Source organism: Terrapene carolina, unplaced genomic scaffold (genome assembly GCF_002925995.2).
Source record: "Terrapene carolina triunguis isolate 2854851 unplaced genomic scaffold, T_m_triunguis-2.0 Scaffold23, whole genome shotgun sequence".
Lineage (NCBI taxonomy): Eukaryota > Metazoa > Chordata > Testudines > Emydidae > Terrapene > Terrapene triunguis.
The window spans coordinates 9,388,525-9,415,216 of record NW_020664374.1 but is presented as its reverse complement, the minus strand read 5'-3'; the positions used below and the strand labels follow the sequence as shown (position 1 = coordinate 9,415,216).

General features: G+C 40.2%; 1 protein-coding gene across 1 annotated transcript in view; it reads left to right on the top strand.

The window, feature by feature from the left end:
- Positions 1 to 26,692, top strand: part of LOC112103932 (pseudouridine-5'-phosphatase) — a 146,728-nt gene that overhangs the window by 29,728 nt on the left and 90,308 nt on the right. The window contains exon 2 of the mRNA XM_024195922.3: positions 18,584 to 18,802. Coding sequence (XP_024051690.1) covers positions 18,584 to 18,802 — 219 coding nt within the window. The remainder of the gene's footprint in view (positions 1 to 18,583; positions 18,803 to 26,692) is intronic.

Sequence of the window (26,692 nt, the reverse complement as noted above, 5' to 3'; positions counted from 1 at the left end):
TTCAAATTTTACAAAAGGAAGAGCAGCCCAGTGCTTCTGTGCCTGTTTATTTTCCTTTCCTGCCGGCAGTGGCCTTGATAGATCTCAGAAGACTCATTTTTTTTCTCAACTTTAAAATGTGAAATTTTCTTGGTGTTTGGTGTTAAATATTCTCATGTCAGAACTGCAACTCAAATCACTGTAGTGTTGTGTTTAAGATTCTTTGGGGAAAATAACTAGCTTTTAAACAGAAAATGTCATGAGTCTCATGATAATTATTGTTTTCCTTAAAGCCCCAGTTCCTGGAGTCAAGTGGATAAGTGATTATTTCAGCCTTCATTCTTAAAGAAAAATGAAGTTTCTAGCCCTCGTGGCTGTGGAGAAAGCTTCAAAATTTGATCCCAGTGCACCCTAAAGGGTCAAAAAGCAGAAGGCAAATAAAAAGAACACCAAATCTACTATTTTTATATAATCTCATAATTTTTTTGGTGAGCCTGACTCATGAGTTTTGAACATTTGGGATTGGCAATATTGTGAAAGTGACTTGAAAATGTCAATTTCATTACCGTTTAAAGTCACTTTCTAGTCTATTATTTGTAGTGTGGTAACACCCTAGAACCCAGGCAGGTGCAGTATCAACTCCTGGAGCCTCGCCCTAGTAGGATGTTTCCAAAAGTTAAATGATTTATTCCAAGCTTGGTGGACTGCAAAAAGTAAGTAGCCTAATTGATAGAAAGTAATCTAGATTTTTCTACAGTTATTTTAATTGTTGTATTCAAGAGTTAGTAACAAAGTAAGAATATACATTACAGTTTTAAACCTAACACTGTCCCTTAAGTGACTTGACACAAGATGTCAGAACGTTAGTATTAGAGCTGAACTAGTATTTATTTAGATTTCTTTCTTTATGTAGGAATTAGATACAGCGCTCCTGTCAGCTAATTTCTAACTTCTTATTTGGAAAAAAAAAAAAAAGAAAGAAAAAAAGCCTAAGTAGCCCCTGGAATCATGGTGACAAACACACCAAAATCTGAAATGATACCCCTGAGTGAATTTCTTTCAGCTGACCACTACCTAAGGAATAGTTGATTGTCTATATTTTGAGAGTGAGAGGGGAAACTGTTACAAGAAATGGGAGTAGAAAAAAGAAAAGCTTCTGAGCATGGTCCAGTAAAAGCACATTTTTTAGCAAATCTTAATGAAGTCTTTTCCCTCCCTACCCATACTCCTTTATTATATGACATGTGAGTATGAGCATGCTGCACGTTCTCTGTTCTCTCTCTTTTCCTTTCTAACCTGACAGAGGGTATTAAAGCAGTTGTTCACTATTTTTCTTTTGAAACCTTATGTTTTTGAGTTATTTTCTGAATTTTCAGCGAACTTCTGTGGCTCATCTTTAAATGGATACCTGTTCAAGGAACAATACTAATTTCCATGCTAAAATGATGAGTTTCAGAGTATCTCCTGCCTTATATTAATGATTAGCACGTGGGAGGAATTTATTTTTTCATTGATGCCCTAACCTTATTCACAGATAAATCTCAAGGCAGTTTGAAGGGGGGAAAAAAATGATCACCCTTTCTAATTCTTTTCCTTCTACTATTTCTTTCCAGGCCTAGCCTCCTTTCTCTCTCCCTCCCCTACTCGATTCCATTTTAAATGCTCTTCTTGTGTGTTCCGACTTATAAGTTTGTTTTGAAACTTCTAACTAGGAAAGGGTATAGTCCTTAAGTGAAATTTTGTGCCTTTGCTTACCTTCCTCTAGCCCAGCGGGTCTCAAACGTCATTGGACCGTGACTCCCTTCTGACAACAAAAATTACTACATGACCCCAGGAGGGGGGACCGAAGCCTGAGCCTGCCCAAGCACTGCCGCCCCAGGCAGGGGAGAAGGGGCCAAAGCTGCCAAGGGCTTCGGCCCTGCATGGGGGGGCATGTAATCTTACTGCCCTCCCCGCCCAGGGCTGAAGCCCTCAGGCTTTGGCTTTGGCCCCAGGCGGTGGGGCTTGGGCTTCAGCTTCAGTCCCGGGCCCCAGCAAGTCTAACACCAGCCTTCATGACTCCATTAAAATGAGGTTGTGACCCACTTTGGGGTCCCAACCCACAGTTTGAGAACCTCTGCTCTAGCCCTACCAAAACTGCTCTCACTAAGGTCTCTAATGGCCTTTTCCTGGTCAAAGCTTGTGGCTTGAATTTTATCCTCTTCCTTCTTGACTTCTCTGCTGCTTTTGGCATTGTCCATCATACTTTCATCTTTGAAATATTGTCGTCCCTTGCCTTAAATTTTGGAAAAGAGTTAAGCACTTGTCAAAGAATATTTGAGGCAAAAAATATGTCTTTTTTCCCCCTCCCCAAAGAGTTCATGAAATGTGGAATAAGTAGGTGTGATACAATATCATAGGAGTAGGAGGGCAGCACACATTGAGATCTCCTATGCTGTCAACTAGAAATAGAGGAACTGACAGGCGGAGGCCCCAGAACCACTAGGGTTCAACTTTCAACTTAAGTTGCAAGCCATACTGCCCCTGCCTAAAGCCAACAGCATACAACTTCAGAACTTTCAGAGCTTGCATCCGGAGCATAGGCTCAGGAGAGTAAATCCATTATAAGACAAATAAGTTTTAAAAAATAATACACGTATCAGATAACACTGTATTTAATGGGGGAAGGGGTCCAAGTTTGAAAAATGTATTAACCCACAGTGACCATAATGAAGCCTTTGAGTCAATTGTAGTCTATTAATTAAACTTCAGTTTGCATTCTAGTGACTGTGATACACTGTGATGAGTTTGGTTTATAATGACAATCTAACTGCTCCCTATACACGCTCTAGGACCTGTTCTGATTCCCGTTGAAGTCAATGAGAGTTTGATTCTGTCTATCGATAGACAGATGCTAAATTTTCAGTGAAAGGTAAGATGCTTGCAAAAGGAATCACTTCTCTAAATGAAGGAACTGCATTTACGCTCTCTTGTAGCTTTTAATTTTGTTTTTTTTATGGCCGAGTTATAAAGCTCTTAAAATATAATAAGGGCTTATAAGGGTGCTGACACACCTTAACAATAGCAGCATGAACAGTGTCACTGTAATAAAGAAAAAAATCTCCTACGAGCTTGCAACAAAATTGGTGTTTAAAATTATCCTTTATATCATGGTGGGGGGGACTTACACAACGGTATTTTACAAGAGTCAGATATACTTTCTCTGTGAGGGCAATGTGTCATCGAATTTAATCCTGTAAACTGTGTCAGCAGCTAGGTTTGTCATTCACATGGAAGAACTCACAGCACTAAAACAGCTTCTTAATGGAATATGATAGATTTGCTATTTTGTGCTAGAATTTCTCATCTCTTTAAAAGCCACTATGGAGAAGCCTAATTAGTGGAAATAGACAGCCTAGGGGACAGCTACCTCTGGTGCAGGCCTAGTAGAGACCAAACATACTTTGTACAGAACAAAAAATCCTTTGACTGCCAGCGTCTCTTTCCTTAGTAACTTGCATATCTCTTAATTCTTCTCTTTTTACCCTAAACCAGTGTTTCCCAAACTTGGGACGCCGCTTGTGTAGGGAAAGCCCCTGGAGGGCCGGGCCGGTTTGTTTACCTGCCCCGTCCACAGGTTCCGCCGATCGCGACTCCACTGGCCGCGGTTCGCTGCTCCAGGCCAATGACCCTTTTTGACTGGATGTAGAACTCGAAAAATATGTCTGATCTGCTCTTGTACTTTTCTCTAGCAGTTTTAGCGTACGGTGGTAAATGGTGGACTAAAAGGATACATCTCTCCTCCCCCCTGTGTCCCTCTTGCAAAACCTAGGTGTACCACATTGGCAAGTTGAGCTGAATTATTCTACTGAATCTTGATTGAAGCTAATGGAACTCTACTACTGCTCTACTGTCTGTCTTGTCTATTTAGAAGACTTGGTCAAGAAAACTATAGAAAATAAAAAAGAAAAAAATACTGTGGGAATTAAAAAATTGCTGGTTGACAATTTTGAAACCTCTTCTCAATTTTTTTTTTGGTAGTCAAAGAATTTTCACCAGCTCAGTTAAAAACTGAAATACTTTGTCCCAAAGCCTAAATATTTTGAGTTTTGAACAAAAACACTTGGACTCAGAAATGCCACCATGGTACCTTATACCCCTGTTCTCCTCTGCTGGCTGGGCTTCCTGACTCTGTCTCCCACAGTATAACTGAATGAAGGGAGATTGTCTGTTATGAGGTATCTAGTCCTTTGCGCAGCTGATGTAATCTCTCTAGGCATCAGTTTTCATATCTGTGTTTGTATTTTTAAACAATGCTTTAGTTTAAAGTAGTGTTGTGAAGACTTTCCAGCTAATAGAGGCTAGAAACAATTATCCGTTCCAAAAAAAAAAAAAGAAATCTAGGAGATGGAAAAAATGAATCCAGTATTCTCCCTTTAACTTCTTTTCAGACTTCTACTATGAGGGTGGTTTTGAATATTTTTTTATTTGATAAGTATATTCCTTTTATTTGAACAGTATTTGAAACAAGTGATTCCTTGTTTGTTAAGTTGGATAAGTTTTCATCTAGGATAGTATCTTTATGGCTAGGTTACATAGTTTTGAAAATAGTAGATTGTGAGAGAAATTTTCACAGACTTCTGCAGGCTTTGAACTAGTATGCCAATTTTGGATGGAGTGCAGGGATGATTGTATTTGATAGAAGTCAAAGGAGCATTTTTTTAATGTAAACTCATCACAGTTGTTTCATTTGTCTCCCTGTATGCTGGAATTGGAAATGTGATTCCTTTGTGCGCTGGAGATGGTTTTATAAAGATGAGCTTCGTGGGTAGAAGTTTACTTGGAATTTTTTTTATAGAATAAATGTGACTGTACCAGATCTTACAGGGTATTGGTATAGAGACTGCTGAGTAACAGCTGTGGAGCAGCTTCATTACCTGAGGGTGAGAAGAATTCCTTCCCGCCTACCGCCATGAACTTCCCAAGCACATAACCCCTCTTACTCAGGCTCTGGGCAGGGAGTAATATTTGTTCCTTAATGAATATGTAGAACATGGTATCACTATAATGGGGAAATGCATACATATTCTTCCTCTGTGCTCCAGCAAGGGAACTCACTTTAGGCTTCTAGGTCCCCAGCTGTTGCCTCTCTTTGCTGGAAGCCCATGTCTCTCACACTTCTGACCAGGGTATTTCCACACTGAGCAGTTTTCTACATATACTGTTTATCCGACCCTCCATTATCTGGCTCTTCGTATTAACTGGACAACCAGCACACAGAGGTGCAGAAGGGGCTGATTTCTCCTGTGGCCACTAGATGGCGCCGCAGCATGGCACTTTCCCATTCTCTATATGGATTTTTGATTATTGGATCTGGCCCCAGCCCAGTCCCAATTAGATCAGATAAATGGGGTTCTGCTGTACTGTGATATCCCGAGCAGAAGACAGACTGCCTAAATTGGCTTATTTTGCCTTTTCTTCAGAGACCGTTAATAGTGTAATTACCACAGTTAATCTACCACACAGCTCTTTCTAAGCAAGCACATTTTATACATAAGATAAAAGCAATACAGAGAAAACATATTAAAAACAACAAAAAAGAACCTGCACACAGGCTAATAAGCTTACATTATTTTGTGAGTGGATCCTTTATTCAGTTTGTGGTCTTTGAATAGACTGCAGATAGGTAATCAGCCATACAGTGGGTCCCCTCCCCTGGGCTAAGCTTCGAATGGCTGAGTTCTTTCATAATTGGAGGGGTTATATTCTCTTAGAGACTTCCTGGGATACCCATTTAATTTTAAACATTCACATTGTTTCATAAAGTCCTTTGAAGTTCTTAACATTTCCAAAGGGTTGCATTAGTCACATCCTCTAGAGAAGTTATGTACAACCCCACAATAACAATAAACAATTGTATTTTAATACAATGGGCCCCAAAGGTATTATACTTAATTCAATAAGGTTTATCCAGGAGATTGCCCACATGGTACTTAAAATATGTATGGGCTAGTTAATTCTTTATTTTAAAACACATTAAAACAAAATTTTCCCTCCCATTGAAATTTGTGGTAACTACCGCTACCCTCTGGGGAAAGAATAGGACCCCAGGGTGTTAAGGTCATTTTGCAGTGTGGACATTTTATTGTTTGACTTTTGCTTTTCAAAGAAAGGCTGATACAATTCGTATAACACAACTCTCTTCTTGCTCCATCATCCTCACCACGCAAATCCCAAAGGCCTGACTTCCTTCCGGTGCTTTGGCTTGGGCCAGGAGTTCCTGCTATAAGTCTATTTAAAATAAATAATATCATGGGATCTCCTTGCAGTAGCTTTGAAACTTCTCCTTTTGAACATTGGCAGTCAGCCAATATGAAATAGTCTGTCTCTTGGAGAATCAAATGAAATGCATACCCAAGTGAGAAGCTAGATGTCTTATAATTAACATCATATAGAAATATGGGTTATCAGCATGTTTACTAAGCAAACAAATGTTCTACCATTTTTCTGAAAGAGAAACAAAAGAGTAGCTTTATTAGCCTCCAGGTCTCCATTCTTCCTTGTAGTGGTGTTTATCTGATGTACTGTGCAGTTAAGTTTGGAACTTATCCAGTGCTGTGAAGGAAAAGAGACTGTTTCATTTTCTACTAGATGTCAGGCAGCCTTTAAAATATAACCAAAAATGTAAAATGTAATGGGCATTCCGGGCAGGATTTTCAAAAGTGCCTAAGTGACTTGGAGCATAAGTCACTGACTTTTAGTGGGAATTATGTTCCTAAACCACTTAAGCATTTTTGAAAATCCAATCCATTGTCTCTTTCAGCATGCAGTGACTTCCTGATCAAGCACTCTCTTTTGAAGAGCGATGTGGTGTGCTTAGGAGTATTCTCACTCCTCACCTTCTCAAAATAAGGTGTTTCTTTTACTGCCTGTTTTAGTTGGAGAGTTAAGCCGTGTGACTCCAGTGGATACTTGCATGCTTCCCTAAATAGGCACCTATCTCATTTGACTTTCCAAAGAGAGCTTTTTTTTTTTTTCAGGAAGCAAAATATAGCTCCTCCTTCCTTTTGGTATAGAGTTTATCTGATTGGTGGCATATTTACAACTCAGTATCAGAATGATGTGTGTTTGATTGGTGTTATGTATTTGGGGGTTACTTCTATGTGTGACATTATAGATAGGGTTAAGGCGTGCATACTAGACTGCTGTAGAAATATTCTTCTTTAAAAAAAATATAGAGGTGAAAATAAGGTGTCTTTAAATGTAAATTAGAAGGCCCTTCATATTTGTCAACAGACTTCTTTTGGCCTGTGGACACAGAATATTTCTTTGCATGTAAAACAAACAAAGTCAGCTTGAGCTGTTTCTTCCACTGAAAAATTCTCCAAATGATGCAAGCCCTCAGAGGCAAATCTCAATGTCCCTTGAGATTAGTTCTGTTCATTTATTATTTTGGACACTAGAAACATATTTTCATAGTGAGCATCTTAGCAGTAATTTGAATTCCCAGCAGGGTGTGCCACACAGGAAGAATGAGAAGTCCTATAGAACTTTGTGTGGCCAACAGTAGTGATTCTCTAGACTTGTTGCAGTAATTAATGTATAGCAGGGGTCGGCAACGTTCGCTTGCCCGCGCCACTTCTCGCCACCCCCATTGGCCCGGGACGGCGAACCGCGGTCACTGGGGGCCGCGATCGGCCGAACCTGCCGCGTCAGCAGGTAAATAAAACTGGCCCGGCCCGCCAGGGTGCTTACCCTGGTGAGCCGCGTGCCGAACGTTGCCGACCCCTGATGTATAGTATACTCATATATCATTGGATGACATAAATTTATGTTAATGCAATATTGTGAGAAAAAAGAGTCTAGAGTACTCTTTTAGATTTGCAAAAGAGTAACCTAAAACAGACTTCTTACCTGTTCCCTATTACGATGAATAATTGATAATTTTAGTGAATTATGCTAAGTGCTAATCAAAAAAATTAATTTGCAAATCATCACTCAATTAAATTAGCATCAGTAATTTTAATTCTCAGCAATCATATTCATTATTTTTCCTTTAGCTTTCAGAAGCTATAGTTTAACAGCCATGTGAGGTGATTTATTGAATACTTTGCTGTAAGACCTGTATAACTAGCTTCTAATTTTAAAGCAACTATTACTGTAGTATGACTCATTCAGTGGCTGCTAATTATTTTGGTTCAGTTTTTAAATTAAAAGGTAAGCATAAGTTTTACAAAGCAAGCTCATTGTTACAGACCCTGTAAACTGATCAACCCAACAATTCAAAATACAAAACACATCCTATAGAGAGTATTTGGGTCTCAACTGACTGCTTTTGTGGAACTATTCACTTACATCTCTTCCTGTGGTGTCCCACAACAGGCTTGTGTACACTGGCACTTTACAGCGCTGCAACTTTCTCCCTCAGGGGTGTGAAAAAACACCTCCCTGAGCGCTGCAAGTTTCAGCGCTGTAACGTGCCAGTATAGACAGTGCACCAGCGCTGGGAACTGTGTTGCCACTACACAAGCCGCGGCAGCGCTTTAACGTTGCCAGTATAGACAGGCCCTAAAACCTCACCTGTTCTCGAATAGAAGGAAAAGTGGAGCTTTAGCCACCCCACTCAATTGTTTATTTTTTTTTTCCTTTGCCTATTCAATATTGGGAAATTGCAGCATTAGTCTCACAAGAGAAATGTCCAGTTAGTGTTGGTGGGGTATCCTGGTGCAGGACTGAATAATGTCACATTAATGGTTATACTCTATGGGAGTCTTTTTTGAGAATATGTATTTTTACACTTTCAGTTGTCCCCCCTTATTCTCTTGCTACTCTGTAAACAATTCAAAAGTCAACTACTAAACAGTTGACCCTGTTCTCTCCTCAGCCATCACGTTACTCCTGTCATATGCTTTTACATTAGTGCTCTGTTTCCTTTCACGGTCAAGGATTGGATGAACTGTGGAAAAAATAAGAACTCACACAGAATTGGAGGTTAGTTGTCTAAGGTTCTAAATGTCCGTTTCAAGTAAAGGATATAAAAAGCCCACACTCAGACACCCACTGTTCTTCCCTTTTGTCCTGCTTCGCGAGTTGTGGAACCATCCTTTCCACAATTTTTTCCATGCTTCTGGATGTGTTGCATCCTATCTTTACAGTTACAAGTGTCTTGTAATGACAGCTCTTAGTAGTTGTTTGGTAGCTTCTTGGGGGTTTTACTATGCTTTTTGTTTGTTTTGTTGGATTGCTGAGACTGCAGCTTGAGAAGCTGCTCTGGTTGCAAGGTGTCGGCCAAGAGCCATGTCTGGTGGACTGCCTGTCCTCAGTCAGGTGCACTGACATCTGCATTTTCTTTTAATTGGACAAACAGCCTCTACCACATTCTGTACTCAGAAAGGCCCCCCAATTCTGATTGTCTGCTTTTCCTTGTCAAACTGTGTGAATTTGGCTGTTATTTCTGATGTGACACCTGCAGAAGTGTCAATTTTTATGAATGAAATTCTGCTAATTTTCATGCTGGGAAAACCTCTTGATATCTGCATGAAAACTATATAGATGGCTTTTTAATAGACTCCTCTTGGTAAAACAATCTCGCGTTTTTATTATATGCCCTAATAACTAATACAGGCAAGTTGCCTAGTGGGAGACTGCACCATTGCCTACCCCAGGAGTTCAAAAATCACAAGAGTTTAAAAATAATAAAATGTATTTTTCTGGTCTTTGAGCTTTTATGGTGCACGTCTTCATGTTTTCAGGTATTTCTCCACAACCATGAGCACTAGAAACTTTTTTTTTTAGTGAAAGCTGAAATTTTCATGCAAACTCTTGATTCCAGCAGGAGGAGCTTTATTTAAAAATTTGAAAAGATCACAAGATTTGTAAAATTGTGAGAGCTGGCAACGACTGCTTAACACTGATACAGTAGAGAAATGGACTTGCTTCTTAAACTCCCTTGCAGTTGTGGAAATCAGACCATACTTTGCACAGCATACACTTTGTTATTCTCTTAGATTCTTATATTGTGCTGATTACTGTAGCACATGGACTATCCAGCATTTACAGTCTTTTTCATAATGTCAAAATGATATTCCATCCTCTGTATCCATTTTTGTATTGATGGTATAATCTCAGTTCAAGTTCTACCCCCAAGGTAGTGTCAGAATTGCAAATCAGTCAGACAGTTACCCTTTTGCTCTTCTTCCTTCATCAACATGATATATCTCCTGAGGCCAGCCTTCAAAATCTGCATATGAAAAACACTGTTGTTTAATACCTAGAGTTTCCTTTAGAAAGTCATCTGGATTGTTCATAGTATTTGGGAAGAAGTCCAAGGGAAAAGCGATCTCTGTTCATAGATTGTATAAATTGATTAGTATTCAGTCCTGTTAGGGCCAAGTCTAAATGGATTTATAATCAGTTATGTTGTGACCAAGTAGGAGGTTCAAGTGCCAGAATGCCTCTGGGCGCTGTGGCATCTGCTTTTAGGACAGACATGACATATCCACACAGAGGAAAAGAGAGGACAGAAAAGAATGGGGAATGTGTATGTACAGTACTCTATCTGCAAAACACTTGTGGCTGCTTCAGTGACTTGCTTCCATAATATGGTGATTTGGAAGCCTGCCATGGTGTGTGATTAACTCAACCCTACTCTCTCAGTATTGGAGTTGAATACATACCCTTTTTGGAAGGGCAACATTTTGACTTTCCTTAACTAAACTCTCCTCTGTCCTCTTCTAGGGTTGCTGCTCCTTGGCAGAGTCCTTTGCTGCATGTTCAGTGGTTTTCACACGATTTCATTGCTGTCTGTGCAGTTCACTGGTGGTTTTTTAAACTCCTGTGTCCTCTAGCACTGTTCTTAGGTTTTGAAGATGTAACAGGAAAAACACTGGTGCTGTCTACACTAATACTTCTGCCATTTCTACTCGAGTAGAGTTGCACTGCTGATAAAGAAACAAGAGCTTTCCCCCAAAAGGCTGGTGCAGATGCTAGAAGGGGAATTTTCAGAGAAAATGTTATGAGTGAAATGAGAAGTTATTACTTAGCAATGCCTGGAGCTTTCCAAGTGTGTTGTCTCCATAGAACCACAGTCATTTTTCTTTGTTATCCATCTATCCGGATTAGATTTTGGACTGGCAGAACAATCCTGAGGGGTTTTGGAGCACACACGCACACCTGGATCATTGTTGTTTGGCATGGCTGATAAGGGGAGCTCACCTAAATAGTTTCAATGTCTCTGGTATTCACAAGAAGTGGTGCACAATTCCTAGAATGTGGTACTGCAAAGGCTGTATATTGGGCAAACTCCAGGTTCTGGTACAGAAATTTAGTTTTACTACTTCCATTGTTTATAATAGAAAAATGAGTCCAGAAGCAGATGTGCCAAAATACTACAGGAAAGCCTGTTTTGCAGAATTTCAATCTAGGAAATATCAGATCGTATATGGGTCATAGGCAGCAGTCAATGTGGTGATCTTGTACTAAATCCTAATGTCCATTTGACGATATTAAAGATCCATCCCAAAATCAGATATAGTTTCCAGTGCTCAAGAGAGGCCTAGCACTGGAATAGCATAGGTGATGTGTTCTTTTACTGTGTCTGTTGCCTCATCTGTAAAATAGTGATAATCATACACAACTTTGTAAAGCATGTTACCAATCGTCTGATGATGTCCGTTTCTGCTGCTTATCCATTTCCCCACCACACCAGCTCCTCAGTAAATGCCAAGTCAAAATCAAATTTGGCTTAGTGTTCAAAGCCTTCCCTTGAATTAGTTCAAGCTACTCTCCATGATTGTGATTGATGATCTCAGCTGTATTCCTCTGTAACAAATGAACTGTCAGCTTCATAATTCTGTTCCTCATAAATTTCACTATCTTTATAGAAGGTCCTACACTGTACAACTCTGTGCTAAAAGAGATCATCCTAAAAACATCAGAATAACTGTACTGGGTCAGACCAATAGTCCATCTTGAATACTATCCTGTTTTCTGACAGTGGCTGGTGTCAGATACTTCAGAGGAGGTAAAACAGAACAGGGCAATTTATTGAGTGATCCATCCCCTCCTGTCTAGTATCAGTTGTCAGAGGTTTAAGGACACCTAGAGCATGGGATTGTGTACCTGACCATCTTCGCTAATAGCTATTGATGGACATATCCTCCATGAACGTATCTGGTGGTTTTTTTTGGAACCCAGTTATGCTTTTGTTCTTCACAACATCCCCTGAGAATGAGTTCCACAGGTTGACTGTTCATTTTGTGAAGAAGTACTTCCTTAAGTTTGTTCTAAACCTGCTGCCTATTCATTTAATTGGGTTACCCCTGGTTCTTGTTTTATGTAAAGGGGTAAATAATACTTCATTATTCACACCATTCATGATTTTACAGACCTCTATCATAACACCACTCAGTTGTCTCTTTTCTGAGCTGTACAGTCCCTGTCTTTTTAATCTCTCCTCAATGGCAGCTGTTCTATACCCCTAATTGTTGTTGCTGTTGTCAGTACTTTTCCGTGTGTGTGCATATATATATTTGAGATGGGGCAACCAGAACTGCATGCAGTATTCAAGGATTCAAGGTATGCGCATATCATCGATTTATATAGTGGTTTTATCATATTTTCTGTATTATCTATCCATTTTGTAATGGTTCCTAACATTTTGTTCGCTTTTTGCATTACTTTGTATTTATGAACAGTGAATTTCATCTGCTAATTTGTTGCCCAGTCTCCCAAATTTGTGAGATCTTTTTGTGACTCTTTGCAGTCAGATTTAGACTTACCTATCATGAGTAATTTTGTGTTATCTGCAAATTTTGCCACCTCACTGTTTACCCATTTTTCCAGATCATTTATGGATATGTTGAACAGCACAGGTCCTAGTACAGATCCTTGGCGGACACCATTACTTACCTCTCTCTGTTTTAAAAACTGATAATTTATTCCTACCCTTTGTTTCCTATCTTTTAACCAGTTACTGATCCATGAGAGGACCCTCCCTCTTATCTCATGACTGCTTACTTTGCTTAAGAACCTTTGGTGAGGGAGCTTATCAAAAAAATTCTGAAAGTCCAAGTACACTATATCCACTGGCTCACCGTTGTCCACATGTCTGTTTACCCCATGAAAGAATTCTAATAGATTGGTAAAGCATGAATTCACTTTACAAAAGCTGTATTGACTCTTCCCCAACATATTGTGTTCATCTGTGTGTCTGATAATTCTGTTCTTTACTGTAGTTTCAACCAGTTTGCATGGTACATAAGTTAGTCTTACAGGCCTGTAATTGCCAAGATTACCGCTGGAGCCTTTTTTAAAAATCGACATCACATTAGCTATCTGCCAGTCATCTGGTTCAGAGGCTGATTTAAGCAATAGGTTACATACCACAGTTAGTAGTTTTTCAATTTCATATTTGAATTCCTTCAGAACTCTTTGTGAATACCCTTTGGTCCTAGTGACTTATTCCTGTTTAATTTATTTATCCTGAATCTCTCTCTTCTCTGCCCTGCCCCACTTCACTAGAACATAATGTGCCTACATCTTTGACCTAGCTTTTCCCCCAACTAAAAAGAAAAACGCTTCCCATCAATGGGGATAGAGAGGAGAAAAGGCCTGCATGTATACTTTTAAAATGTGCAAGGAGCTCGATTCTTCAATAATGAGATCAATTACTAGATACAAATATAATTGAGAATTATTAATACTTTATTTCATTCACTGATTTGAAATGCACTCATCACAAGCTCTGTGTACTTAATAAAACAAGCTTTATAATGAATTAAGAAGTTTTTATAACAAAAAAATAAATCCCAACAATAAAGTTTACTCAGAAGGAATTTTCTCCAACTCATAAATGTTTCTTTACTGTATTTTTTTTTTTAATTTTTGGCTCCTCTTGAAATAATGCTGTTAGTTGTTCACTGTATTGTGTGAGGACAGCTGACTGACAGTGAAATTTACAGCAAGATTAGGAATTGGGTTAGAGCAATTGATTGAGTTTTGCTGAACTTGATGTTGTAAAAGGCATAGGATACCACCAGCCAGCCTTAACTCTTCTTTAACCCAAGTTTTTTGTCAGTGAATTTCCTAGTTTTTTTAAAAGAAAGAGAAATGTTTTTGAAGGAGTTAGTGGTCATTTAGGCAGTGATAGTTAGCATAAAGGTTTCCATTTGAGGTGCTACTGTGGCTAGCTAAAAGTAAAGATTGCTATGTGATTTCTGATTAGTCCAACTCCCCCACCCTTCTTGCTGACTTTGTTATAGTAAAATGGGTGAAATGTTGAAAGTGTGTGATTGATAACAGGGCAGGGAGAGAAATCGCAGGCATGATCTATGTTCCAAAAGATGGTTACAGTAACTTTTAAGCACAAGAGAGAGATGACTGCTATTTCTCTCCTTCTCCACCCCCACTCCCCTGGCCAGCATTTCCAGCTAACCCTTCTCTTCCTGTCCCGTTACGTAATTAGCATGTAAAAAGTAGCTCCATGCTGTCTGGTGCCCTCTGCTGCGAATTCAAATCACAGGCAGCAACTTACTAGAGGGTAGCATGCTTACTTGGTTATTACTCCTGAGGACATTCAGCACCAAAAAAATAAAAAAATCTGCACACAATATTTTAAAATTCTGAAAATTTTATTTGTCAAATAAATGTGGAGGCTCCAGCATGGCACTGGGGAGCACAGGCCACTGGCTGCGCAGAGGTGGGAGATCACTGTGCAGCGCCCCCGCCGGACACTGACTCAGCAGTGAGGCTGCACCCAATCCTGATACAGCGCAAGGATCAGGCCTGCCCCAGAAACACACTAGGGCCTTGACCATCTGTGCCAGTTGCACCAGGTGAGGGCAGGCAGGCTCAGCAAGGCAGGATTCAAGTGTGGAGGGGCTTAGTGTGGGGAGATCCAGGTGTGGGTTGAGAGGGCTTTGGGTGGGGCAATCTGGGTACAGGCAGCATGTGGGATCTGGATGCACAGGGGCTTGTTGGGGGGTTCTGGGTGCAATGATAATTGGACTCTGCAAGGGGGTCCAGGTGAAGGTGGTTGGGGCTCAGTGGGGGGAGGGGAGGGTTGGGTGTGGGGGTATAGAGATCGGCAGGGGATCTGGGTGTGGAGGACTCAGTGGGGGGGTCCAGATGCTGGGGGAGTGGGCTCAGTGGCGTGGAGATCCAGGTGCAGCTGGTTGCGGCTTGGTGGGCAGGGGATCCGGGTGCAGGTGTGTCTTGGGGTGGTCCATGCGCAGGGAGCATGGGGCTCGGCAGGGGGGTTGTGAGTTGTGGGGGTAGGCTTGGCGGGAGGGTCTGGGTCTGAGGGGGTCTGGATGAATGGGGGTTGGGCAGATGGGGGAGCAGTTTCCTGTACAGGGATCCCTCCCCCTGCAGCTGAGGAGTGATGAGTGCAGGAAGAGGTAGGGGGGGACTTTGCAGAGCTTCCTGCAGCCGGGGGAGAAATCTGATGGGTGGGTCTGACCTGGCCCTGGATGCCGTGCAGGGGAAGAGGAAGTCCTGTCTACCCCAGTCCCGCCTCCTGCCCCACAGTGATTTACCTCTCTGGCATCTGCCCTGGGCCACCGAAACATATTGCTGGGAAGGGACGCATGACCACTCTTGTGGCTTCTCTTTGCTTTCCCCCCTCCCCCCCAACAGCAGCCCCCTGGAGCAACCCCTCCCCCCCGCAGCACCCCCCGATTTCCCCCCTAGCAGCGGCCCCTCCAGATGTGCCCCCACCCAGCAGCGGTCCCTGCACCCCACAGCAGTGACCGTTTAATATTTAGTCAGGGGTATGTATGGTAAAAGTCATGGACAGGTTCACAGGCCGTGAATTTTTGTGTATTGCCCGTGACCTGTCCATGATTTTTACTAAAAACACCCATGACTAAATCATAGCCTTTCCTATAGCTGAAGGAAGCTGGCATGCCTATTAACCTTATCTTCTTGATAAACTGTAGTTTAAGTTAAAATGTGTTGTAATAAATTAATAAAACAGGCAAAAAAACTTAGATCCAAGCTTTATTCATTAATAAGTTACATTTTGCCATCTTCAAGTATCTTCCTGGCTCACAGGCAGTTGATAAAGAGGAGATGCTTAGATACTACAGTGATGGGCACAATACACAACCCTAACCTGGCTTGGTCTGTTCTTTTAATTCAGATTCTCTTTGGTGATTTCAACAGATTATAAACAATCATGTTTTACAGTGTACTGTGATACAGGTCACCTCCAGGCTTTCCGGGTATGCTTCAGCATATTTTTCTGCTGGATCACAAATAGAGCAATCCAACACCTCTACTCTATAATTCTTGTCACATTATCTGTATTTATTGTGACTGGCTTTTACACAATGTAAGCAACAACAATGGTGTAGCCTTTCCTTTTTCTACACAAGAAGGATCACTATAAAAATGACTATGGAATGCCTTTGTGGCTAGGGAATAAAATCACTCATCCCCAGTGAAATGAAGTTGGTGGGCAATACGTCATGTTGACTACGTCTATGTAAACAATATGAGATGGGATGAAATTTAGAAGGACACAATTAACACGGGGGATTTTAGCAAAGGTATAAAGGGGAGCTAGGCAACTCCTCTTGCCTTTCAATGGGAGTTAAGCTCCCCCTTCATGCCTTTGACAATTACACCTTAGTTTTTATATAGAATATTTTACTTCTCCCCCGCCCCCCGTTTGTAATGGAACAAAAACTAATCTGGCTGTAGTATGTTCAGTACTTTTTTTGAGATACTCCCATGTCAGCATGGATAACAAAGCTAAGAGTACTGTTACTGTTGGATAGCTAGCTGATGTTGCTGAGTTCCAAGGGGAAGTTCACATATGGTTTTTGTATTTAAAAAAAACATGGACACACACACACTCTCACGGTTGGCTCTATTGGTTTTTTAACACAAAAATATACACCTTATAGACACTGAGAGTTTTATTTTATTTATTTTTAATTAGATGTTGTCCCAGATTCTGACTGAAGATTAAGTCAGAGTTATTTCAGTTACTTTATTAATTGTGCTATAGTCCTACAGGTTTGCCCAGGGGTGTAAAATTTCCACAACTGGGTAAGACCCTTCCAAATTGCAGCTATGGGCACAGGAGGACCGCGAGGGTTCTTCATTCTTTAATAATGAAAATATCAGATTGAAAACCTTTTTGTTTCTTAAGAATTCATAAATTCATAATTTTACCTGAAGTCATGATATAAGAAACTAGGGATTTTTAGAATTTCCATTTCAGCCATTTGTCCAATGCCCAGGTTTTATAAATTCAAGTGGAGTGTAAGAAGTGACATAATCTCTTTGGAATAAAGATCATAATCTTCATAAGCAAATTCTTATTGTCAAATAATTTAATGACAAAAGGAAGAGAAGGAGGCAATTTGGGACCCTAATTCAGCAAGGTACTTAAGCCTAACTGTTTAAGTATGAGAGTTGTTTCATTGAAATCAGTGGGACTACTTAGGTGCTTTAAATAAACACACACCTTGCTGAACTGGTGTCTGAGGGTAGGGACCATCTTATTTGTTACTTGTTTGTTCTGTTCCTAGCACATCAGGGGCCCTGATTCTTGTTTGGGGTCTTAGGTACTATCATATTGAAATAGTAATTGTATGCAATTATTATCAGGTATTTTGTAAAGTGTGTGTGCAGAGTTTTCTATGAAATGCTGTTCAGTCTGTAAACAGTAGCAATTCAGAACTGTCTATTTTTAAGTCAGCAATCTGGATGCTATTAACTATTTCTGTAGAATGAAAAACAGCAGTTCACAGCTGTGATATGTTAAAAAAAAAGGGGGAGGGTTAACTTGGGGATCTTTACCTGTAATGTTGAATATTCACCTATAGATAATTTAAAACTTATTTATTTTGAACCTGTGTAGGAGAGTTTTAATCTTCTGTAATTTTGTTCTTTGATTCCCTGATTAGCTTTCCATAGATTGCTGAGCTGGATGGGAATTAATTTTCAATTTTATCAAGGTTTAGGTTTCTTTTTTTTTCTATTTGATCTCAATTTTATTTTATTTTTTAAATTCTCAACATATCAGAAACAAAGGAAAAACAGAGCTGTGACATCTTAAGCATTATCTTGTCAATTCATCTTCACCTCAACTTGCTGAGAGCACCAGCTGATAGTGCCAAGTGAACAGTTTTTCTCCTTTCTCAAGCTATCAATCTGGACACCTTTCAGTGCCAACTCACTTGAATTTGTGCTGATCTGGAGCAGTATTGTGATATAACCGGTCTGCATTGGGGTTCACCCATGATGAAATTAGTAGGTTGCTTCTTACATGTACGGTGTAGTAGCCCAGGCGAGATAGAGACAGTGAAATTGCAGGTCAATATAGTTCTTTATCATGGCCCACAGCACTTTCCTATAACATAGAAGTGTTGCTTTTGACGAGTAAGAATACCTGATACTTGGTGTACTATGTGGGACTCAGCAGTCTGGCTCACTTCTGTATTAAATATAAGGACAGCTGTGATGAGTTCCATTTAGGTATACCCTTGTGACACCTAACAAATTGCCAGTGTGACCGTCCAAGTAGGCAAAGTTTGGGTGTTCTTGACATAAGAGCTCGGTACTGATTCTGGCCTTGCCTATTACAAATGCCTTTTCTTTCTCTTTTTTGCAGATACTGAGCATCTTTATACTGTGGTTTTTCAAGAAATCTGTGAACGCTTTGGAAAGGCGTATACCTGGGATTTGAAATCATTAGTCATGGGTAAAAAAGCACTGGAGGGAGCACAGATTATTCGAGATGTACTTGAACTTCCGATGACCAAAGAGGAGCTACTGCATGAAAGTAAAATGAAGCAGGAAAAAATATTTCCTAATGCTGCATTGATGCCAGGTGTTTCTCTTCAATATTTAAATAACTGCATATGAAATTATTTAAACACTGTGACTATTGTATAGTTCTAAAACCTCCTTTCACAAAGCACCTTCTCTCACAGACCTGATATCTTCACTCTTGGCTTGACAGGTTTTGCTAAAAATTGCCTGTTTACTTGGTAGAAAGGTACTGAGGATGCTGAGAGCTTTTTCATATACACTTATGGAACAGATGCTCTTAATACATGTTTTAAAGAACAGGAAAACACATGGACAGGATAAATATGCATGAAGTTTATAAGTTTCATGATCTAGTCTTTGCTTTATAATATTTGAGAGCATCTGTGTAATTCAACAAGTTTGTTTTAAGGTGTGTATGTGTATACACTCTACTGCAGGGGTAGACAACCTATGGCACACGTGCCAAAGGCGGCAAGCGAGCTGATTTTCAGTGGCACTCACACTGCCCGGGTCCTGGCCACCAGTCCGGGGGGCTCTGCATTTTGATTTAATTTTGAATGAAGGTTCTTAAACATTTTAAAAACCTTATTTACTTTACATACAACAATAGTTTAGTTACCGGTATATATTATAGACTTATAGAAAGAGACCGTCTAAAAACGTTAAAATGTATTACTGGCACGTGAAACCTTAAATTAAAATGAATAAATGAAGGCTCGGCACACCACTTCTGAAAGGTTGTCGACCCTTGCTAGTGTATTTGTGTAAAATAAACAATATGCATGCCTTTACACACATAGACAGATTTATGTGTCTGTCCATGTATATATGTTGCATATTCTGAGTGCTTGGACTTGTAATCTTAGTTCCATTCGTAAAATTTTCTTTCATTTAAGTTTGTAGTATGTAATGGGAGAGGGGGAAAAACCCTAGGTAACAAGTTCAGGCATGCAAAAGAAGAAAATCCTAAACTAAGTTTGTTACCAACATAAAATTTAAAGTTAATGTTTCTGGAGCAAACAGCAATATTTTATGTCAAAATATAATGAGAGAGGGCAAAATAGCAAATTCCAGGTATGTATAAAGTAGCCTAATTAATGTAACTGTAACGAACATAACTTTTGGAACTTTCTGCATTTTGAATGTTTGGCCTTTCAGCCTTTATGATGCACTACCAGTAGTCTAGAAAAAAATTTTTTTTGAGGGGTGGCTGTATTTATATCTAATTTCCTAATATCTTAAAAGGGTTGGGGGTAAAACGAATATATGTGGGGGTAGGGATGGGGAGGGGAGCAAGTTTAAAAAAACAGAAACAGAAAATCTGGATATAATTTGTATATTCAGCTAACACTCAGCTGGTCCACAGCCCTCACTATCGCTGCTCACAGACGCATTGCAGACGGGCTGGGGAGCACACCTGGGCAGTATCAGAACTCAAGACATGTGGTCACAACCACAACTATCGCTGCATATCAACGTCAGGGAGCTGAGAGCAATTTGCCTGGCTTGCCAGACATTCCAGGCTCATCTTCAGGGCAAATGTGTCTCAGTACTGATGGACAACACCACAGTGATGTTCTATATAAACAAACAGGGTGGTGCTCGTTCCTCTCTCCTGTGCCAGGAAGCTCGCCTACTGTGGGACTTCTGCATCATACACTGCATCCAGCAACAGGCCTCCTATCTGCCAGGAGCACAGAACGAACTAGCGGACCACCTCAGTCTCTCGTTCAACACTCACGAGTGATATCTCAGAGCGGTCATTGCCCTTTCGATCTTCCAGAGGTGGGGCTATCCCCACCTTGACCTGTTTGCGACATGGAGCAACAGAAAGTGTCAGCTGTTCTGCTCCTTTCAGAACCACAGCCACGGTTCCATATCGGACGGCTTTCACCTACCATGGACGAGTCATCTGCTATATGCGTTCCCGCCCTTCCCACTCATACACAAGGTCCTCCTCAAGATCCGGCAGGACAGGGCTTCAGTGATCCTCATAGCACCAGCATGGCCCCGACAGCACTGGTTCACCACACTGCTGAACCTATCAGTGGACAGGCCAGTGGCCCTTCCTATGCTCCCGGACCTCATCGCACAGGATCATGGCCAACTACAACACCCCAACCTGGAGTCCCTCCACCTCATGGCATGGAAACTCCATGGCTGAACCAGCTTGAACTGCAGTGCTCGGACTCTGTTAGGGAAGTTCTGTTGAGAGGCAGGAAGCCCTCCACTCGCACAGCGTACCTGATGAAGTGGAAACGTTTCTCCATTTGGTCCATACAGAAAATACCTCCCCGCAGCAAGCCTCTATTCCCCTCGTGCTAGACTACCTCTTGTACCTGAAGCAACAGGGGTAGGCAATATCATCTATTAAGGTACACCTGGTGGCCATTTTGGCCTTCCACCCAGGTGTGGAGGGCAGGCCAGTCTTTAGCAATCCCATGGTGGGCTGTTTTCTTAAGGGCTTGGATAGGCTTTACCCCCAGGTGAGGCAACCCATTCCTCAGTGGAATCTTAACATGTTCCTTTACGGATTCATGGTTCTCCCTTTCGAGCCCCTCGCGACCTGCCCCTTATCCTACCATTCCTGGAAGGTGGCTTTTCTGGTGGCCATAACCTCGGCCAGAAGGGTCTCCGAGCTCAGAGCACTGACTTCCGAGCCCCTCTACACGGTCTTTTACAAGGACAAGGTGCAGCTACGCCCTCACCCAGGTAGTATCGCAATTTCACATTAACCAGGACATATTTGTACCGATATTCTTTCCTAAACCTCATGCCAGCAACAAAGAGCGGGCACTCCATTCCCTGGATGACAGGCGTGCCCTAGCCTTCTACATTGAACGCACAAAGCTGTTTCGTAAGTCACCACAGCTTTTTATTGCAATCACCGAAAGGATGAAAGGGCTTTCCATCTCATCCCAGCACATCTTGTTGTGGATCATGTCCTGCATCAGAATGTGCTGTGACCTGGCTAAGATCCAAGCCCTGGCGTTGACGGCGCACTCCACAAGAGCGCAGGCCTCTTCTGCTATGTTCCTCGCACAGGTCCCCATTCAGGACATATGCAAGGCAGCAACGTGGTCTTCCATCCACACCTTCACATCACACTATGCCATCACTCAACAGGCGAGGGACAATGCGGCCTTCAGCAGGACAGTACTGCAATCAGCAACTCGGTGAACTCTGATCCCTCCTCCTTCGAAACTGCTTGGGAGTCACCTATTGGAATGGACATGAGCAATCACTCGAAGAAGAAAAGATGGTTACCTACCTTTTGTAACTGTTGTTCTTCGAGATGTGTTGCTAATGTCCATTCCAAATCCCTTCTGCCTCCCCTCTGTCGAAATATTCCATCAAAAAGAACTGAATAGGCGGCGGGTCAGCAGGGACCTATATACACTGCCACAAAGGCACCACTCCAGGGGGCTCCACAGCCGACCCAGCGGGTACTACTAGGGTAAAAACTTCTGACAATCGTGGACGCGGCGCGCACGCACACACACCTATTAGAATGGACATGAGCAACACATCTCAAAGAACAACAGTTACGAGAGGTAGGTAACCATCTTTTCTCATAGCAAATTTCAAAGTTCGAGAACATAGAATAACATAAAAGTCAATTAAGCAAATAAATAAATAATAATAATATTTTTAAAAAGCTTTCTTACCCCCCTCCCTCCCCAAACAGGCTTCACATTTGTATCTTCTCCTTTATTTTTTGGCTGGTTTTTTTGTTTTTAACTTGGATTCATCAAATTGCTGTTGGCTTTCTTTTCCTTCTTGAAGGGAAGGATAGCTTTGACCTCCTGGGTCTTGTTAATTGGAGATGGATCAAAACTGTGGCTTATCGGCTGTTTTGTACAAGTAATAAGAAGGTCAGTAGTGTTCTGGATTGTGGAATAAGTGAGTTCTTTAAAAGGAGAACTGTTTGCCAAATAAATGTAGAGGAATCTGAAATATCTCTACATCCCTTACATCTCTTAAAAATTGTAAATCTCATGTGCATTTAGACAATTTGGGGTCAGAGCTGAAGGCTGAACTAATTAAATGAAATCATTTGTCTTTCATTCTTGTCAGACTTTTATGTAGGCAGAAAGAAAATGTCTGATTTAGCACGTGGATGAGGATCCGTGTTTCAAAAAATGATAGAAAAGGATCTCTGCTAGTGGACTTGTGAAAATGGTGTGCACAGATTTGAATATCAAGCTAATAGGCAGCTTTTCAATATCTGAGAAACATATGGGAGAATTATCAATTTTGCTTTCCTACTCTCTGAGGTGTCTAGGAGCAGCCCCTTTCAGTAGCAGCCCCGCCACAAGGAGGCTCTGAAGGATGGTATTATAAGTGAAGGAGTAAAATATGGAGGAGATTCTCAGTTGCCCCATCAGGGATATGGAGGTCTACCTCAGAAAAAACTATATTCCTTGGAAAGAACACAAAAATCTAAAAAAAATAACATGAAGCTGAAAGGCAAGACACATAGTAGAGTGTAAGACAGTTCTTCTGTGCTATATTTTAAAGGTAATTATAAAAGTAAAGTATATTTAATAGACTACAAATAAACATTTCAGAAGTCACTTAGACACTTAGGAGTCTAATCCATGGGAATTAAGGTCCTAATCCCATTTGCTGTTGAAAATGTTAATCCATTGGTCTGCTTTCAGATTCTGTCTCAAATTAGTTTCTGCTGACCTTCACAAGTGGTTTGAATTACAGTTACTGCCGTGAAGGGAGTCAACAAGCTCATTGCCGTTTTGATGCCAACCAAGCAGCAAAGGTAGCTGTGAGCTTCTTGACTCCCATCAGCAAATGACATATTTATTCTTTAAAATTACTGATTTTATTGTGCTCCCATTTCTATTTTTCTTAAGTCTTCTGTATCTCAGCCATGTTTCTGCTCTCTTCTCCGAGCAGCAGTGAGTTCCCTGGGAACTGCTAAGTGGGTTGTAAACAAAATGGCATATCTGAAGAAAGAAAATTCACTTTACCCATTCTCGAAATGCCATGGCTACAAGTGGACAAAATGGTCAAATTGTTTCTAACAAAATGTATTTTTGTTGAAAAATTGCTTCTTTGAAAACTAATTTTTTTGCTAACATTTTTTTTTTTTTAAATAATCCATTTGTATGTAACTCCAAACAAAAGCAACAACAAACATTGGTTATATTCTTACTACCTCCTTTCTTTATTTGCATACTTACCGGTACTTTAAAAACTTAAAAAAAAAAAATCCATTCTTGACTTAAAATTTTCCATTAATTACTGTTTTAAAAAACTGCCTTGTTTCTAGTCTGAATTTGTCCTACTTCGACTTCCAACCATTGGAACTTGTATCTTTGGATGTTATATCTTTAGTAGTTTAAGAGCCTTCTATTATTAAATTGCTGTTCCTCGTGTTATGCTAAACAGAATTAGTTTCTTGAATCTTTCACTTTAAAGCATATTTTCCAATCTTTTAATCACTATAGTGGCTCTTCTCTGAAACCTCTCAAATTTTTCAAAATCTTTTATGAATTGTGGACACCAGAATTGAACACAGTATTCCGGTTGTAATCGCAGCACTGCCAAATACAGAAGTAATATAACTTTTTAAATTCTACTCGTGAGTTCTCTGTTTATATATCCAATTATTTCATTAGTCCTGTGGCCACAACATTGTACTGGGAGCTCACATTCAGCTCATTATACGCCGTGACCCCCAAATCTTTTTGAGAGTCACTCCTTCCCAGGATATAGTCCCTCATCCTGTCTGTTTGGCCTAAATTCTTTGTTTCTAGTTCTGTGACTTTACATTTAGCTGTAGTAAAACTGTGTTTGCTTTTGCCCAGTTTATAAAATAATCTGGATCACTCTGTATCAGTAACCTGTCCTCTTCATTATTTACCACTTGCTCAAACTTTATCAGTGAGGATTTTTTTGTTTTCTTGCAGGTCTAATTGATGAAAATATTAAATTGCATAGTGCTGAGAACCGATCTCTGTGGGACCCCACTAAAATTCACCCTTTCAATGATGACTCCCTATTTACAATTACATTTTGAGGCATGTCCGTTAGCTAATTTTTAATCCATATAATATATTCCATGTTAATTTTATCTCGTTATAATTTCTTAATCAAAATTCAAAATGTTGTGCAGTGGCAAGTCAAATGTCTTACAGAAGTCTAAGTATGTTACATTAACACAATTGCCTTTAGCAATCAAACTTGTAATTTCATCAAAAAAGATATCAAGTTAGTTTGACAAGATCTATTTTCCATAAACCCGTGTTGATTGGCATTAATTATATTGCCTTCCTTGAGTCTGTATTAATCAAGTCCCATATCAGCTGCACCATTACTTTTGCTTGGGATCAATATCAAATTAAAGTTTTTCAGGATTTCATCAACTTTTTAATAAAAGTAAAGCCAAAATTACCTCTTGGAGCTCTGGCAACTTGAACAGTCAAAAACGTTGTTGACCAATCATAGTGAGATCAAATTGTAAACACACAGCCATAGAATCTCTTCAAAAAAAATTAGGAGAGTCAGAAGAAAAACTAAAACATTGTTATATTTATATAATTAAATAAAAAAAGATCAGTTAAACAAAATTCATAGCCAATTTAACATATTGCCAAGATCCCTTTTCCACCTGCTTTTAGATTGGTAGAAACACGAACTTGCAATAGTGCTCTCTTGACTGTACAAAGTCATTCTTCTGATCAAATATTCATTACATTACTCCCAAACACCTAAAGTTGGGTATAATTTATTTCTTACATAATTTATATTCTCTGTGTGAGGGAACACATTGTCACTATAAATTGTACTAAACTTCATGTGGTCCATGAGTGAGTGCAAGAAACATTCTTGCATTGCCCTTTACGTACATGTTATCACATAATGTGGCATATTGTGCAGGATGGAACTTGTTATTTTAGCAGATTATTAAACCTCAAATTGTCTCCCGCTAATCTAGGTTCGGTTTAGGCCTAGGAAATGTCAGATTGACAGAGCTCTCAGGAAGTACCAATGACACTTTCTCTTTCTATATTTCTGACTGGTTACAAGTGTAACATTGCATTGCAGTTATGTAAGTTAATTTATGGGATGAGTGGAGTAGTTTTTGAAGGGGTGTTGGAAAGGGGAAGAATACTACTTGGAACATGGACCCAACTGCAATCTGAGAAGAATCTTTGCTATTGTTTAAAGTGCAGGAAAGTGAGAAAAATACATTAGTTACTAGCAGCTAGTTATTTCCTTGGCTTGGAAATGGATTAGTAATTTCCAGCTCTACTTTTTTTTTTGAATATTTGAGCATAGGAATTGTCATAGAAATGTAGGACTGAAAGAGACCTCAATAGGTCACTTAGTCCATCCCCTGCATTTAGGCAGGATTCAGTATTAGACCATCCCTCACAGCCATCCCTGACAGGTGTTTTTCTAACCTGTTCTTAAAATCTTTCAGTGATGGAGATTCCTTATCCTCCCTAGCTAATTTGTTACAATGCTTAACTACCCTTACAGTTACAAAGTTTTTCCTAATGTCTAACATAAATCTCTCCTGCTTCAGTTTAAGCCCATTACTTCTTGTCCTGTCCTTAGTGGTTAAGAAGAACAATTTATCACCCTCTTCTTTATAACAACCTTTTACCTACTGGAAGACTGTTGTCCCTCCTCGGTCTTCTCTTTTCCAGACTAAACCCAGTTTTTCCAATCTTTCTTTGTAAGTCATGTTTTCTAGACCTTTAATCATTTTTGTTGCTCTCCTCCAGACTTTCTCCAAGTCATCCACATCTTTTCTGAAGTATGGTACCCAGAACTGGAAACAGTACACCAAGTTGAGGCCTTATTAGTGCTGAGTAGAGTGGAAGAATTACTTCTTTGTATAATGGTCCCTATGTGTGTTCCACATATGGGATATGCATGCACACCATGTACCTGAAACAGGATTTTTTTGTAAGCAGTG